We start from the raw sequence: 18,335 nt of genomic DNA, 5'->3' as shown, positions 1-18,335 counted from the left end.
CTAGTGACACCAGCTGCCATCCTCCAGGGACCCAGTAGGACTACCTACAGCCTCGGATATCACCTTCCATTCCTAGCAAGCCCACCAACACTATCCTAAAAGGTTAGTTATCATTCATAGTACAGTACCATGTATTATAATTACAGTAGTACCAATATATGTATAGGTATATGGTAGGTATTTAGGGTGACTTTTCCTAGGGTTGCTGACATAATTCATTTTTCCCCATAAGCTCTGGATTTTGTCCAACACGTTTTTGGTCCAACAAGGGACCCATGCATGACAATATTATTGTGTTGGACGCAAGGGTACTGTACACAGATGCATGAGTGTGTGTTTCTCTGCACATGCATTTGCATGTGTGCATGAGCCTGCATTTGAGCATGTGTATGTGTGTGTGTGTGTGTGTGTGTGTGTGTGTGTGTGTGTGTGTGTGTATGTGTGTGTGTGTGTGTGTGTGTGTGTGTGTGTGTGTGTGTGTGTGTGTTTTGTTTGTGTGTTTGTGTGCATTCATGCATGCCTGTGTGTAAACAAAGTAAACAGCTAGCCCAATGCATAAGGCCTGGGGTGACCGTTGTTTACGATATTGTTTTAGTCAGTGTCATATTCATAATGCATTAATTTCTTGCTGCAGTGTGTTGGTAGTTGCATTATATATTTTTACATATCCTAGTGTTTTATGTTTGTGTAATAGTAGTGTGACTAAACATTTTAAGTATATAGTCAGCTTAAAATGTAGTTAAGAATGACAGGTGGGGGTAGTGGTATGTGGGAGGATTGGGAGCTGGGGTAGAGGCAGGTGGTGCTTGTTTTGTCCACCCCCTTCCCACTTCCCTGGGTATTCAGGGGTAGGAAGGGGGCACCCCTGAGCAAAAATTAGTGCATGTGTGTACATATAGTACAGTAATACAATATTTGATATAATAATTGCCACAAAAGCCACAAACTCAGCCACCATGCAGAAGTAGGGTGCATTTCACAGCACTACAGCAACGAGTGAGGCACAGGTGGGAGAGCGATGGTTGGTTTGGCACATGGGGTGGGCTGCCCTGCAATGCATTGTGATTGGCTGGTGTGTTGTTGCTGTGTTGCGGGGTCTGCTTGTGGGCCTATTGGGTCTCATATCTGAGCCAGATGATGCACATCACCTCTGAAGAATGCATAGTACCATTGATTGCTTCCCATTTCAGTGCTGGATATTGCTTTAATAGTGCCAGGCAAACAGCGCCCGATTTTGCACTGGGCCAGATATTTCAGCAATGGATAATTGATAGTGTACTGTATTGTACTGTTATACTGATATTTTCTCTCTCTCCATAGAATCGGATGCCAAATCTTCAGACACGAGTGATGATGAGGATCGTGGAAAAAAGAGGAAACGGGACAAGAATTTAGATGGGTAAGCATGATTGATGTTGGACTTAAAACATTCAGCATACCAGTATCATTTTCTTCCGGCTAAATCCATTGTAGTATAATGTGAATTACAGCACTGCTTTGAAAAAGTAATTATGATCAGACAAAAATTAGGTTAATCTCATACAGCCATTCTCTCTCTCTCTCTCTCTCTCTCTCTCTCTCTCTCTCTCTCTCTCTTCCTTTCCATTCCTTCCCTTCCCTTCCCTTCTGCCACTATTTTCATGTTATCACATCACTTCCATACTTTCCTGCTATTCATCATCCAAGATGTTATTGCCCTATCAGTACCACAGTGGCCTGGCATTTGTCTTAGTGGCATGCTTTGGCAGTACGCCTCTGCTGTCCCTTGGATTTAAACCCTATATGAACCACACCCTGTGTCTTCCCCATTTCATTCTTCCCCCTCCCCCTTTTTTTCCTTTATCCTTTTTTTTCTCCTCTTCCTTTGTTGTTTGCTTCTATACTCTTTTTACTCTGGCCAATAAATGCTGTCTCACTATCGTGAATGTTGAGTTGTAGCAATAGATTAACACTTTAATATGATGCCAATCATGAAGAAGTGCTGTTAAAAGTGTAGGACCACACTAGTGTCTTGTTTTGCCATGAGCTATGTGAAATAAACTGTAAAAGAACAAACATTTAGACCAGGTGAAGGTAAAAGACATTAAGTGGCCATTCCACTACGGGAAGTCTACATCATATGTTAAAAAATGGCATTTGTGTTTTGTAAATACAGTATAACAGTTTACAGAAAAATTATGGTTACAGATCCATTCATACATAAAGCTGATTTGCCAGTTCCTTCTTTTCACCGTAATGACCTAAAATTATTATTTTTTTTTATTTTGAATGCTGAGTTGTAACAAGAGCTTAATATTATAGTATGATAATATATATAGATAGATAAGTACTGTGTATATATATATATATATATATATATATATACAGTATATGAGGGAAGGGGGGTGAATTGGGGGGAGGGTAGTCAAATGGTGGGTGACAGAGTGACTTGGAGGCGTTTTGTCTGCGGCCACCCTTTGCGAGATTAGGGCGTCGGGCTATAGATAGATAGATAGATAGATAGATATAGATAGATAGATATAGGTAGATATAAATGCACACACACACACACACACACACACACACACACACACACACACACACACACAATGTTTACAATGTTTACAAGTGGCGAGAAACAGTTCGAGGGCTTCTCTGAAGAGGACGTGGGAAATGAAAAAAAAAGTAATCCCTGTACTTTCCGGACGGCCACTTTTAGGACACCCCACTTACCGGACATTATGGGCCTGGACCTTCGGAACCCAAAAATGGCCAAAAAAGAAAAAAATCTCCCCCAAAGCCGAATTTTTTCCCACCCGTAATTTGAAATTGCCATGTGGCACCGAACAGCTGTTACAGCACGGACCCTTCACCCCTTCCTTCCTCCCCCCTCCCCCTTCCCCTGTCAGGGTTGCCATTTGGTATTTTTCATTACCAAATGTGGGCCAGTTTGTTAATGAAAAATTCATTTGGTAATGAATCAGAATAATGCATTACCAAACGGATTTTTCACATGTATGAGGATACACTGGATGGAGATGGTGAATTGTTTGTTCTCTCTGATTAATCTGCTAGCCAACATAGCATGAAAATAATCAACATGCTGTTAATTATAAGGAGAGTAATTACATTTATTTACACTTGTATATATAGTTAGTGAAGAATAAATGCTAGCTTTACGAATTAGGTAATGAAAAGTTAAATTTGGCACTGAAAATGAGGAGTTTGGTAATGTGGCCATTGCGATCTGGCAGCTCTGTTTCCCCGTCACCACCAAGGCACAAACAGTTGCTGTCTAACTTCGATCATGAGCAGATGCTTATCGCAGTGGAAGCTACACGTGCTCGTTTTTTGTGAATAAACAGTTAATAAACTGCAATACCTCGCCACTAGACTACACGGGAATTTACAGTGTTGTGCAGTGTTAAGAAATTAGAATTTAGAATGCAAAGGATTAACTGTGGAGTGCAAACTGACGATTGAAACTGGCCTGGAGCAATTAACAGTGTGCAGTGTTAAACAACTATAACTCACAGTGCAAAGAATTACTGTAAGTGCAGCACAACACTAGATTACTATACATGCTTCAAGAGCATTTTCACCACTGCCAAAGCCTTTAGAGAAGGCAGCCATAGACGTGCTGTAAGTACCCTGGCCGTGGTACAGTCAATTCTTATTCCTCATGCTTTGGTTCCTTTTTATTTATATCATGCTTTATGTCCATTATTGGTGTGAATAGGGTCTTAAATAGGTTTAAATAGGTGCTATGCATGTCCGGTAGGGAGCTATTTAGGTGGCTTTCAAAGTTAGGCTGGGTTAGGGTCCATAAGTACCAGTCCAGGAGGCAGGGGCCCACTATCCGGACGGGACCACTTTCCGGACATGCCTTTGGCTCTGTTACATCGGATAATGGAGGGATTACTGTATTAAGTTGAACCAAACAAGAATAGCAGGTGTAGAGAAAACAGTGGAGACAGGGCTTTTAACTCCTGATGGTTGTGAGCCATTTGGCTCCTAAGGTTGCAGATTTATGAGCCAAATAAATTTGTAGTAGCCAAACTGACTACGAGCCGAAATACTTTACGAGCAATAAATATATTTATTTATTTACACATTGTCATGATTAGAATCATATAATGGGGTTTGTTGCTTGTGTATTGTTGATTATTAATGGTGGCCACAAGATATATAGCATGTAACAAGAATTTGAAGAAATAATTAAATAACAAAACTCCTTTTATTGCTCAATGAGAATAAAAACATCTCCATTTTATCTAGAATAAAATAATGAACTACTGGCTAATACAACAAAGGAATTTGGAGTTCTTATGGAACAGCAAAACTAAAGTAAGAAACTACAACAAAAACAAAATAAAATTAAGTACTGTAGCAATGAAATATCACAGCATTTTATACCTAAAAGTATCTCATTGAAAAAAAAAAAAAAAAAAAAAAAAAAAAAATTAGTCTCCTCCATTTCATCCGGATTAAAATAATCATTGTTAATACTGTATGTACAAAAGTTGATGTATTTTTTTCCTTGTCAAAAGGCGACTTGCATGTAAAATTTGTTCGCTGAAGGGAAAAAATTCTCGCATTTGCGAGCTGTGGCTCGCCAAACAAGAGCCCTGGGAGAGGAATGTCCAGGAGATAAACAAGGTATGGGCAGTAATTAAAGAGTTACAGGAACGGACTATAGAGCAGGAAAACGAGATCAAAAGTCTGCGAAATAAACTGGAAAAAATTTGTACACGTAGTGATGAACAAGAAAGAGAAGTTACTGAATTAAAGTGAGCAATGAATCAGCCTCAAATGAAATAAAACAGCTTAAGAGGGAGAATAAGAGGTTGGAAGAAGAAAAAGACAGGATGAAAAGCAAACTAGATGAGTATGAATCCAAATCAAGAATACAGGACGAGCACATTAAAGAAATCAAGGAGCAACAAAAGGGGTGGAAGAAAATTCAGGTAGAGGGAAATGTAAATTTGAAAGAGATTATAGAACAACAAAGCAAGGAAAAGGTGGAGAGAGAAGTGGTTAGGGTGCTGAGAAGTAGAGAATCTTTAGTTAGGGATGTAGCAGATAAGAAAAAATGTGTAATAATTTCAGGAGTTAAAGAAAAACGTATGAAAATAAGATCAGAAAGAGAAAGAGACGAACTGAGTAAGGTTAAAGAAATACAGTAATCCCTCCAATATCCGATGTAATAGAGCCAAAGGCACGTCCGGATAGTGATCCTGTCCGGATATTGGGCCCCAGCCTCCTGGACTTCTACTTATGGACCCTAACTCAGAAAAACACCTATACAACTCCCTCTGGACATGCATAGCACCTATTTAAGACTCAAATCACACCAATAAGAGACATAAAAGACTGAAATAAATGCAAAAGAACCATAAAATGAGTTTTAGAGGTGAGTTTATACAATATTAAACATTCTGGGTACTTACAAGTCCTTGGCTCCTGGACTGGTTTGAACCACCAGTTTGCAGTCCACAGTTAATCCTCTGCACTCTAAATTCTAATTTCTTAACACTGCACAACACTGTAAATTCCTGTGTGTTCTAGTGGCGAGGTATTGCAGTTTATTCACTGTTTATTCACAAAAAATAAGCACCTGTGGCTTGCACTGCTGTAAGCATCTGCTCTCGATCGGATTTAGGCTGTGACTGTTGATGATGGGGTAACAGAGTTGCCAGATCGCAATGGCCACATTACCAAACTCCTCAATTTTCATTACCATTTTTAATTTTCATTATCAAATTCGTAAAGCTAGCATGTATTCTTCGCTAATTATATACACAAGTGGAAATACATGTAATCACTCTTCTTATCATTAATAGCATGTTGATTATTATCACGCTATATAGGCTACCAAATTAATCAGAGAGAGCAAACAATCCACCATCTCCATCCTGTGTATCCTCATACGTGTGAAAAATCCATTTGGTAATGCATTATTCTGATTCATTACCAAATGAATTTTTCATTACCAAATGGCAACCCTGACAGGGGAGCGGGGAGGAAGGAAAGGGTGAAGGGACCATGGTGTAACAGCTGTTCGGCGCCATGCGGCAATTTCAAATTACGGGTGGGAAAAAAGTCAGATTTTTTTCGATTTTTTTGCAGTTTTTGGCCCATTTTGGGAATATTGGATCCTGGGACGATTATGTCTGGTTAGTGGGGATGTTCGGATATTGGGCGTTCGGATATTAGAGGGATTACTATCAGTAGTCATGGAGGAAAACAACAAAGCCCAAGAAGAGGTTGAAGAGGTGCTTAGGTTAGGAAAGTACGAGGAAGGAGGGGCAAGGCCGTTGAAGGTAAAGTTTAAGTCTCAGGCAACAGTAAACGAAATTATCAGTAGAACATGGAAATTATCAGACAAGGAAGGGTTAAAAAATGTTTGGATGAGGAGAGATGTAAATGAGAAAGAAAGAGCTAAAATAAAGGAGTTAGTAAAGGAAGCAAAGGTAAAAAACGAGCAGAGAACGGAGGAGGAGGAGACAGTGTTTTATTGGAGAGTCATGGATCAGAAATTAAGGTAGGGGTGCCGGCAGAGAGAAGGAGTAAAGAGGGTATAAAAAACATCAAAAATAACGTGAAGGTGGCATATACAACTAATGTTGATGGTTTAATATCGGCAAGGCTAGAAATCAACGATTTTTTGAGGGTACATGAACCTGATGTTATGTGCTTTGTAGAGACCAAATTAAGAGAAGATATTGATGTTCATATGGGTGATGGTAAATACAAACTGTGAAGAGACAGAAAAGAAAAAACGGGAGGAGGAGTGATGATATCAGTAAAGAACAACATGAATGTAGATACCGTGGAAATGAGAGAAGGCAGGGCCGAAGTGATAAATATGAAATTAGAAACTGGAGAGAATAGCAAGAGAGATATGGCAGTAGTGTATGTTCCCTCTAAGACAAGAGCATGGAGTGATGATGAATACCAGGAAATGTTGTCAGACATGGCTAGTTATTTACAGAAAATGATTGAGAAAAGCAATAGCATAATTTTAATGGGTGACTTCAATTGCGGTGGCTCAATCGGTAGAGAGTTGGCCTGCAGTCCTGACGGACCCAGGTTCAAATCCCGCTGAGGCAGGGAGCAGTTTAAGGATTTGAATTTCATAAAATCAGACTTTACTGATCTACCAGATGACCCGCCGACATGTCGTAAAAATACCCCCGCTAATACCAATACACCAGTCCTGTATGAGACAGCCCTAGCATGTATTCAATATGGACGGTGGGTGTTAGCGCCGAAGTGGTGACATGTGGAGGTGTACGGTGTGTAGGAGGACTACTGGGCCTTGAAAGCAGGCTGTGAATCCTATGCCCAGAGTCGGACACATCTATCTATCTATCTATCTATATACCTAGGCTGCTTCCCCCAAGGAAAGGGAGGTAGCCGAGACAGGACGACTCACTCTCCATTTACTCATCCATTCAAACACATTCATTCGCATCTTAGCCCCAAAGGGGAGAACGGACAGATCCTCACCGCATCACACCGCACAAGGGTCAACTGCGCAATGCAAGCAGTGACATCCACAGCAGGGCCCGACAGCAGAACTGGTTTACCCCTGTCGGACACATTAAAAAAAAAAAAAAAAAAAAAAATGTAAAGAGGCGAACTGGGAGGAATGGGACTTATGAGGCAGCAAGGATTCGTGGGGCACTACATTATTAAATATAACTATGCATAATATGATGACACAAGGGTCAAAGAAGAGACACGGTTCCGAGGTGAGGACACACCGGCAAGACTAGACTTATTGTTTACCAAAGAACCCGATGTAATAAAATCATTGGAATATCAGTGTCCTATTGGAAAAAGTGATCATGTGGTCATTGAGTTCCAGATGATAACAGGGAACATGGAGCCAACAGACGAGCTTTATAGGCAGGGAAGATATAACTTTGGGAATGCAGACTGTACAGGTTTGAGAAAATTTTTAGAAAATGCAGATTGGAGAAAATTCAGAGAATCAAGAGAGATACAGAAGAAGTGGGATATTTTTCTAGGCTTCTATAATTCAGGAGTGGAAAAATTTGTGCCAAGAGTAAAGGGGAAAGAAAACAGGAAAAAGGAGTGGTTTAATAGAAGGTGTATGATAGCAAAAAAAAGAGAGAGACATGGCATGGAACAATTGGAGAAAGAGAGGTAACAACAGAACAAAGGAGGGCAGTGAAATGGGGGGGGGGACAGGGCGACGTGGAGGCGATTTGTTTGTGGCCACCCTGAATGGGATTGAGGCATCTGGCAATAGATAGATAGATAGATAGAAATGAATACACAAGAATATGTAGAGTGGAAGAAAGGAATTTTGAAAAAGGTATAATAGACAAATGTAAGGATGAACCAAAATTGTTTTATAGATTTGTCAATGGCAAATTGAAACAAAAGGAAGGAATCACCAAACTGAAAGTAGAAGGAGGGGTCTATAAAGATGCATCAATGCAAGCAGAATTAATGAACAAATGTTTCCAGTCAGTTTTCATAAATGAAAAGGAGTTTGTGGAAGGGGCGGGAGTGACTAGAAATGTAGTGATAAAAGATATGAAAGTGGAAGTACAGGAAGTGTATAAATTACTGGAAACTCAAGATGTAAGGAAAGCCCCAGGACCAGATGGAATCTCTAATTGGGTACTGAAGGAATGCAGAAAACAACTGGCAGATAAGATTCACAGTTTAATTGTGTGTTCTCTGGAAGAGGGGAAAGTGCCTCAAGAATGGAAGAGGGCAAGTGTGGTGCCAATTTATAAGGGAGGAAACAGGGAAGAACCCTTGAATTATAGAGTAGTGTCCCTAACCAGCATGGTCGCAAAATTGTGCGAGAGAATTCTGAAAGATAGATGGATAAAATATCTGGAAGAGACGAATATCTTGGCTGATAGTCAGTTTGGATTTAGAAGTGGAAGGTCATGTGTTTCCAACTTGTTGAGTTTTTACTCAAGAGCGATTGACGTGGTACAGGAGAGAGATGGTTGAGTGGATTGTGTGTATTTAGATTTGGAGAAGGCCTTCGACAAGGTACCTCGTAGGAGACTAATGTGGAGACTAGAGCATATAGGAGGACTGAGGGGGAACCTGGAATGGATGAGAGACTTTTTGAGAGACAGACAAATGAGGACAGTAATAAAGGATAGGATGTCTGGATGGAGGAAAGTAACAAGTGGAGTCCCACAGGGCTCGGTGTTGGTGCCAGTAATGTTCCTGATTTATGTAAATGATATGGTAGATGGAGTGAACAGTTACGCAAGTCTGTTTGCTGATGATGCAAAGATCTTGAGGAAGATAGAGGTTGAGGATGATTGTAAAATGCTGCAGGAGGTTCTGGATAGGATACACGATTGGAGCCGGGTGTGGGAAATGAAATTCAATGCAAAAAAATGTAAAATATTGGAAATGGGTAAAAGTACCAAGAGGCCATCATTGAATTACAGTAATCCCTACTATCCGGACGCCCACTTTCCGGACATCCCCACTTACCGGATATTTTGGTCACGGGATCCAATATTCCCAAAATGGGCTAATAACCACAAAAAATTAGAAAAAAGTACGACTTTTTCCCACCTGTAATTTGAACTTGATGCACGCGGCTCGGGCCAGCTGTGTTTTGGTGCGTCGTTCCGCTGCCGTCCGCTAGAGCACCCCTGCATCCTCCCCACTTACTGCCCGTTTCTTGTTGTGTGTGCACGCTCGTCGTCATGGTCACCCACGTGCTGGCTTTTGTGGTGGTGCCTTACCTGCTGCAGGCTCTCCTGCTGCTCTCCTGCCTCTTGTTAGTGTGTGTGATGATGGCCCCGCCGCCTGAGAAGAGGATGAGAGTGGTTTTGACTCTGGAGAAGAAGAGGGAGATATTGGACAAGGTGGATGCGGTATGATCTTCCTCACGCATCCTTCGTGAATTCAACCTGGCCCAATCTACTTTGTTTGATATCAAGAGATCCTGAGACAAACTCATGCAGTACACGGCTGACTTCTTGTCAAAAAGCAAATGCAACATGGAGAGGAAGATGATGTTTACTCCCATATATGCTAAAGGCGACCACTCCACGTTGATTTGGTATCGACAACAACTTGCTGCTGGTGTGCTGGTGCATGGCACGGAGCTGAAGGCTGCTGCTGAGAAGTTCGCAAGGCTTCACGACGCCATAGACTTCAAGGCATCCGAGGGTTGGCTCTTTGCATTCAAGTTACGACATGGCCTTACCAACCGTAAGTCTCATGGTGAAGCTTTGGATGCCAACGAGGATGGAGTAGAGGAGTTTCGGCACAAGATGAAGTGCTTGATCAACAGGGAGGGCCTCACCCTTGGTCAAGTCTACAACGCTGATGAAACTGGTTTATTCTATCACTCATTCCCCACGAATACTCTTGCGGAGGAGACAGAGAAGCGTGTACCTGGCCGCAAGCTCTTCAGGCAACAGATATCTGCTTTGAGTTGTGCCAATGCTAACGGCATGCACCGGCTTAAGCCCATTATTGTTCGCCGTGCAAAGCAGCCTCAGTGTCTTCGTGGGGTGATGGATGTCCTTCCTGTCGTTTGGTACCATTCCTTGAAGGCATGGTTCACTGCCCACATCTTCAAAGACTGGTTCCACCGCCATTTCGTCAAGGAGGTCATCCATTACCAGACAGAGAAACTGGGAATCCCACACGACCAGGTAAAGGCCCTCCTTCTCCTCGACAATGCACCTGCTCACCTGTGCGACAAGGACTTGGTAGCTGAGAATGGGCACATTAGGTGCATGTTTCTGCCACCTAATACTACTGCTCTCATCCAACCAATGGACCAAGGAGTGATTGTGGCAACGAAGAGGCTGTATTGAAGGAAATTCCTGGACGAGGTGATGGTTGTTCTCGAGGACGAGGACGAGCGCAGGGAGGGACTGGACACGCGAGGCCAGCGGACTTTGGAAAACCTTTGCCGCTGCAACATCAAGTCTGCCATCTACAACTGGGCCAGTGCATGGAAGGAAGTCCCTGTCAAGACTCTACAAAATGGTTGGTCTCGTCTGCTTCTCGGAATGGATGTGGAGCACAATTTCCTAGGTTTTGACGTGGATGACATCCATGCACGTCTACGTGCGCAGGAGGACGATGTTGATGTGGACGAAGTGCGTGAGTGGTTGGATGACGTCGAGGGCGATCCTGGGTATCAGACCATGTCTGATATTGAGATCGCATCTTAAGTTGCAGGTGTCAGTACCCAGCTTGAAGATTCCGATGAGGACGGCGATGATGATGCAGACTTCTCTCAGCGTGACACTACTCCAGCCATCCCCAAGCTGAGCGCACCCCGGGAACATGTAGAGTTCGTTCTGGACTACCTGGAGCACCCGGACTGTGACAGGGAGATGGGGCCCTTGGGACTTGTGGAGGAAGTGTGTGCTTTCAGGCAGCGCATCATTAATTGTCAAAATCGTCGTTCCTTGCATCAATCAACCATTGACAGCTTTTTCAGACCTGTGGCCCCCGCTGTGCCCAGCCCTAGCTTCACTCCATTGCCTCCCAAAGACAGGCCCTCATCCTCTGAGCCACAGCCCAGCACATCAGGCATGGTGGGGTCACCACTCGACATGAGTTTGCGCCTCTCTTCAGAGTCGTCTGCAGTGGGTACTCCATCACCACGACCCAGCGATGCACCCTTAGGTCACCTGCAACAGCTACTCTCAGACTCTGACAGTGATTAAACGGCTAGAACTTCTCTACTAGACCACACGGGAATTTACAGTGTTGTGCAGTGAAAAAAAACAGTGCATAGTGTTAAGAAATTAGAATTCTGAGTGAAAAGACACTGATTTTGTAGACTTTCAATGTAGCATAAATAAACTAGAGTGTGTTATATTTAGAAAATGGATTTATGAGTGCAAAGACTTTAAGTGCAGAGTGCAACACTCATTTCATTAAGGTACAATGGAGTGCAAGTAAGACTAGAGTGCGCAGTGTTAAGAGAATGGAATTCTGAGTGCAAATGACTAAGTTCAGTGCAAGACTTCATGTACAGTGCACTGCAAGTGCTTCAGGAACTCCTTTTTACTGTCAGAGTCTGAGAGGAGGTGGGTTATTCATTGAGATGACCAGGGACTTGCTGTAAGTACCCAGAATGTTTCATATTGTACTGTATTTTCCATACTGTACTTACCTCTAACACCTCATTTCACTCTTTTTTGTCCCTTGTTGGTGTGAATAGGGTCTTAGGTGCTATGCATGTGGAGTAGGGAGGTGCTTTTCTGAGTTTGGCTAGGCTAGGGTCCATAACTACCAGTCCAGGAGCCAGGGACTTGTTGTAAGTACCCAGAATGTTTAATATTCTATAAACTCACCTCTAAAACCTTATTTTATGGTTCTTTTGCATTTATTTCAGTCTTTTATGTCCCTTATTGGTGTGATTTGGGTCTTAAATAGGTGCTGTGCATGTCCAGAGGGAGTTGTATAGGTGTTTTTCTGAATTAGGGTCCATAAGTACAAGTCCAGGAGGCTGGGGTCCACTATCCGGATGGGACCACTTTCCGGACATGCCTTTGGCTCTGTTACATTGGGTAGTGGAGGGATTACTGTATTTGATGGGTAATGAACCAATCACAAAAGCTAGAGAAGAGAAAGTTTTGGGAGTGCTGGTCCAGGACAGTTTGTCACCTGAAAAACACATTAACAAGGCAGTTAGAGAGATGTATAAACTCCTGACTAATGTAAGAGTAGCCTTTCATTATATGGATGAGGAGATGATGAAAAAATTGATAGTGGCCATGATTCGCCTCAGGTTAGAATATGCAGCAGTAGTGTGGTCCCCACACAAAAAGAAAGATATAAACAAGTTTGAGAGAATACAAAGAACAGCAATGGTCCCCAGTCTGGCAGATCTGTCGTACAGAGAGAGGCTGTAAAAGCTGGATTTGCCTTCCTTAGAAGAAAGGAGAAAGAGAGGAGACATGATTGCAGTGTTCAGTACCATGATGGGAGTAGATAAAATTGACAATGAAGATCTATTTTTATGGAATAAGAGAGTAACAAGAGGACACGGAATGAAACTGAAGAAACCTTGCTGCTTGAAGGATATCAAGAAATATAGTTTTCCTTATAGATGTATAGACCTGTGGAACAGCCTGGACAAAGAGATCATCCAGTCTAAAAACTTTAAAGAGTTTAAAGCTAAATTTAACTTACTGAGAAACAGAGATGGGACCCCACAAGCGTAGCTCATTTCCTGTATATCACAATTAGGTAAACACACACACACACACACACATTCTGCATTACACATGGAATTAACCAGTCAAATGTTATAGTAATGACATTGTGTGATAGGTGGGGGCACTCACCATCCACTCATTCAGTGTAGTGCTGCTCTCGGGTGTCTGCCCTTTCCTGTCCTCCATCCTTCTCTCCTTCCATCTTCTTCTGTCTTTCTTTCCTTCAGTCTTTCCTTGTCTTTCTGCCTACTGGTGACTTTACACTCCCCCTTCTGTCTTTCATTCCTTCATTCTTTCCTCTTCCTTCTGCCTGTAGGTGATTCTACACTGAGTAACAAGCCAAATGGTTTCCTGTACACCAGGAAACCATTTACTATGCTGGGTGGTAACCATATAACCAAATTTTGGCGCCTGGTAGTTTAGTGGGTAATTATTGTGCTCCAATCGGATTGAGCCTGTGAAGGTTTATATCCAAGGGATGGTTGGGGTTTATTGCTCATGTAATGCCACTCAGGGATGAGTGAGACTGGTCACTCTCATCTTAAATGTCAGGACTGACTGCCTAGCCCCGGGCTCCTATGCTCCTCATGGGACAGCACAGGATCAAATGATGGATGGATGGATGGATGAAACTATGCATGAACCTAAATCATTTTGCCTCACAGGAAAGATGGGTCTGGCAGGGATGAGGATGGTGGTGGAGGTAGTGGTGGCAATAAGAAGCGTTTGAAGGGCAGCCCAGAGCAAATGGCCAAGAAGCAACGCACAGACCTGGCTGGGTCATCTCACCCACCGACATCCTCACTTTCACCCTCTAGGTATGTCCTGTCTCTCTCTTGCCTTTTGAGTGTGGTCATTATGATAAAGTGTTATTTTGATGTAAATTCATCATTCATATCAATGCTGCACACTCCAGTATGATACTTAAGATAGTGTAACTTCTTACTGATTGTTGTACTTCTGTTTTATTATACTTATTATGTGCTAGTTACTACTGTATGCATTTGAACCCCAGCCCAATACCAGCTGGATTGTGGGCACTGATGCTGCTCAGCTTTGGTGCCCATGTACTATTTGTGGGTTGGTAGGGAAAATGAATATGGTACCTAAATTAATACATATGGGACGTTTGTGGTAACCTGGGTGATGTAGTGACTTTGTATCACAGGATTATGGGTGAATAATATGCCGTAGGCTCAGAAGGCTAACTTACGAAGATGAGCAGTGCAGCAAAGTGCCTAATGCTGTCAACCCCACATTTACCTTTGTGTTTATGGAATGGATAGACTAACTGCATTTTTTTTCATTGATATTGGATATACTAACTATATTTTTTTCCCCCTCATTTTGTGAATCTCTTGGGACGTGATAAGTAATAATACCTGGTACCCATGTGGTTCCCCTGTGTGGGTCATGAAAGGTGCAGTTGGGCTTTATTTACAGCTTCTGAAAAAAATTCTTTTGTGATTAATTTGTTAATGAAATAGTACCTATTCTTAGTGCTGGAGAGGAATGCCCTTACATGGTGAAACCGGTATAAGCTTTTCCTTTATTTCCTTGTCACTTCCTTGTGTGGTCATCTCATAATTATATGTCTTGTAACCTATTGTCTTATTGCAGTGACAGCGGTGTGACTGAGGAGGCCATTCGTCGTTATCTGATGCGCAAGCCTATGACAACCACAGAACTCCTCCATAAGTTTAAATGCAAGAAGACAGGACTAAACTCAGACCAGCTGGTTCATGCTATTGCACAGATCCTCAAGCGTATTAACCCAACCAAACAAATGGTCAAAGGGAAGATGTACCTCTCTATCAAGCAGTAAGGTCATGGGGAGTGTAGTAGACTGTGTTGGTGGTATTAGTTTCAGAGATTTATAAAGGACAGACATTGTTCAGGTAAAACTGATTGTACTGTGAAGGCAATCACACACAAACAGAGGGACATAGATCTCTGCCATCACTCCAAAATTCTGTACAGTATTCTACCAGCAGTACCTTCACATAAAGGTTTATGATATAGGCCTATTTTAAACAAGCAAGGTAATCATACCTAATATAATAATGCCTGATAACATAATCTGTCTGTCTATTGCCAGACGCCTTAATCTTGCTGGTTTAATAAACATTAGAGAATTTGTGATTGTACAGTAGAGTGGTATGGATTATAAGTAATGGTTAATCATACTGCAGTGCTTTGTTTATTATACTGTCAGTGATATTATTATGTCCTCTCTCCTTGATCAAAAGTTCTGTCCATCCATCCACTTAGAAATCTTTGCTACATCCTTGAGTATACCAAGAGTAGCCAAACCTCAGGCCCCAACACTATGAAGGTGGTAATATACTGTAGGATGTGGTTGTTACTAAGGAGATAGATTTTTGCATTGGGAGAGAAGCTGAATAGTGTATTTCTCCAATATCTGAAATAAACAGTACCATACTTTTTATTGTGAGGTAATGTGTTGGACACATTTCAGTAATAAACTAAGTTTTTCATGGGTATGTTGATCTGCTTCTTGAAGTAGTTGCATTCATAGAAATGCATAATTGGTATTTTGTCTGTTTAACACTACAGTTGTAGCTTTGTGCTGTAATGGATATTGATATTCAAAGGGAAAACTTGTGGCAGACATGGGGATTGTATCATGTTGTTTCATATTGTTTATAAAGGCCCCAGCATACTTACCTGCACTAGCTGTGGTCACCTAATAGGAGTTATCCATACTGCTTGATGTCTGTCAGCCTCCCTGCTTTGTTCCTTATCCCTGAGGTCACACCACTGGTATTTGACCTCATCCCAAGTCTTTTTTGGTCTGCCGCTCACAACCCTACCCTTAATATTAACACTTCACATCTTCTGCACCCAGTTGTCATCCTCCATACTCTCCACATGGCCAAACCTTCTCAGGCTACCCCTTCTCGTCACAGCACCAACAGACTCCAGTCTCATACTTCCTCTCAACTCTTCACTTGTAAGCCTAGCCTACCTCAGGCCTTGCATTCAAGGACACACAATACATCCACCGAATCATTGTCATTTCTATATGTTTGAGCCTCCAAATATCCTCTCTCTGTACTCTCCAGGTCTTACTGCAATACAGCATGATTATAAATATGATTATGATTACCATCTCTAAATTTTTTACCTTGATTTGAATGTGATTAATCCATCCATCCATCATCCAATCCTACATTGCCCCCTGAGGAGCGTAGGAGCCCAGAGCGAGGCAAGTTGGTCCTGACATTTAAGATGAGAGTGGCCAGCGTCATTCATTCCTGAGTGGCATTACATGAGCAATAAACCCCAATCACCCCTTGGATATAAACCTACACAGGCTCAATCCGATTGGGGCACCTTAATTACTCACTAAACCACGATGTGCCATAATTTGGTTATATGGTTACCACCCTCCATAATAAATGGTTTCCTGGTGTACAGGAAAGCATTTGGCTTGTCACTCAGTGTAGAGTCATCCCTAGGCACCAGGAAGAGGAAAGAATGAAGGAAAGACACAAGAGGGAATGTAAAGTCACCCGTAGGCAGAAAGATGAGGAAAGAATGAAGGAAAGAAAGACAGGAGAGAAAGGAAGGAAGAGAGGAAAGGGCAGACACCCAAAGCAGCACTACATTGAGTGGATGGTGAGCACCCCCACCTACCACCAATGTGATTAATACTTTTTCTTAAAATATGGGGTGACTTTTTTTTTTTAACTTTCCCTTAAAATTTGGGGTGACTTTTTTTTTTTTTTTTTTTTTTTTTTTTCTTCCCCATTTGATTATTGCCATTTTGGTTCTTTATGACTGGTTTATGATTCACTAATATATATATTTGTTTGATAACATTTTTGCATTTGATTATGATCACCCTACTTGATTTTAATGTAAAAATTTTATATCTGTATATGTTCAGTGAACATTATGCAGTGATTAGGTAAATGTGTGTGGATGTATAAAGGAGATCTATGCTTGATGTTAGAAAGTGTATAGTGGATTGGGGAGCAGCTTTTTTTACCTTTATGTAGTACTGCAGTGTATGCAATAAAAGGTATAAAAACGGGGGGTAAACAAAGGTCAGCAAACAGGGAGGAACAAATGTTGAAATGAATGTGGAAAAGGTAGAGGAGGAAGAAAGAGTGGAGTACCTTACAAGAGAATTGAGTGGGTAGATATAACCTCAGTTCGATGGGGGGAAGTGGACGGTGCAAGTAAGGTGTTCACTGAGGAAATTTTTGTAATATGCGAGGTGATCTGTGAGGTTATGAGAAGAGTTAATGGGGTGAAAGGAACAGCATAGTGGAATGAGGGGGTGAAAGAAGCTGTGGAAAAGAGGAAGAAAGCATGGTTTGCTTGGATGGGAAGTAGAGATTGATTTTGTGGAGAGAGGAAAGAGAGAGCATTATGATGAAGAGGAAAGATGAAGACTCTGTTGAAAGAGAAAAAAAGGGAGTTGATGGTGAACAAGGAGTTAAATAGAAACATGAATATAATGTGAAGGGCTGTGAAACTGTTCAGAAAGCTGATCAGTAAAGTAATGGAGGTAGTCAAGGGATTGTTGTAACTGTTGTTTTAAAATCAGGGTTATATGGATGTGAACCTGGTTGCCCGCAGGCTGAAGTTTCTTTTTCCACAGTCCACTATATATCTTTCTTTTAGGGGATAGGAGGTAGTTGAAGAATGTTTTATATAACGAGGCAGCTGCACCCAGTTACTTCAGTACCACCATGTGAAGATGTCCCTCTCCAGCACTATCAAAGGGATGAGAAATAAAAATGGTAGAAAGCTAGTGGACAAGAGAAAATGATCCGAAGGAGAATTTATTTTTGCTAAGTAGAGGACAAAACTAGTTATAGTCAAAGTGGTTGGGGAATGGCTGGGAGATGAATTGAGTCAAGAAGAGAGGAAGGATCAGTAAGATGGAAATGTGGGAAGCCTTAAAAAAAGTCAGAATAGGAAAAACACTGCAGATTCATGGAGAGTGTGTGTGGTGTAATGCTGCAATGTTGGGGAGAGACAGTGATTAGGATATGGACACAACAGCTTAGCTTAGGAGAATGGTAGAGTGCCATGGGACTGGAAGTCAGATATGACAGTTCCCATGTATAGAGGTAAAGATGAGGTTTCCCACATTCAAGGGAAAAGAAG

At 41.8% G+C, this 18,335-nt stretch overlaps 1 protein-coding gene across 1 annotated transcript in view; it reads left to right on the top strand.

Moving 5' to 3' along the window:
* The window catches only part of TfIIFalpha (transcription factor IIFalpha), a 95,658-nt gene extending 78,737 nt beyond the window's left edge, over nucleotides 1–16,921 (top strand). Inside the window, exons 10-12 of the mRNA XM_080278225.1 lie at nucleotides 1,321–1,399; nucleotides 13,856–14,008; nucleotides 14,811–16,921. Of these exons, the coding sequence (XP_080134351.1) occupies nucleotides 1,321–1,399; nucleotides 13,856–14,008; nucleotides 14,811–15,015 (437 nt within the window). The 3' untranslated portion in view covers nucleotides 15,016–16,921. The remainder of the gene's footprint in view (nucleotides 1–1,320; nucleotides 1,400–13,855; nucleotides 14,009–14,810) is intronic.
* The last annotated feature ends 1,414 nt before the right edge of the window (nucleotides 16,922–18,335 follow it).

The sequence above is a fragment of the Coenobita brevimanus genome, chromosome 72 (genome assembly GCF_032717465.1).
Source record: "Coenobita brevimanus isolate Jiangsu-jjx chromosome 72, ASM3271746v2, whole genome shotgun sequence".
NCBI lineage: Eukaryota > Metazoa > Arthropoda > Malacostraca > Decapoda > Coenobitidae > Coenobita > Coenobita brevimanus.
This window is presented reverse-complemented; position numbering and strand designations above follow the sequence as displayed.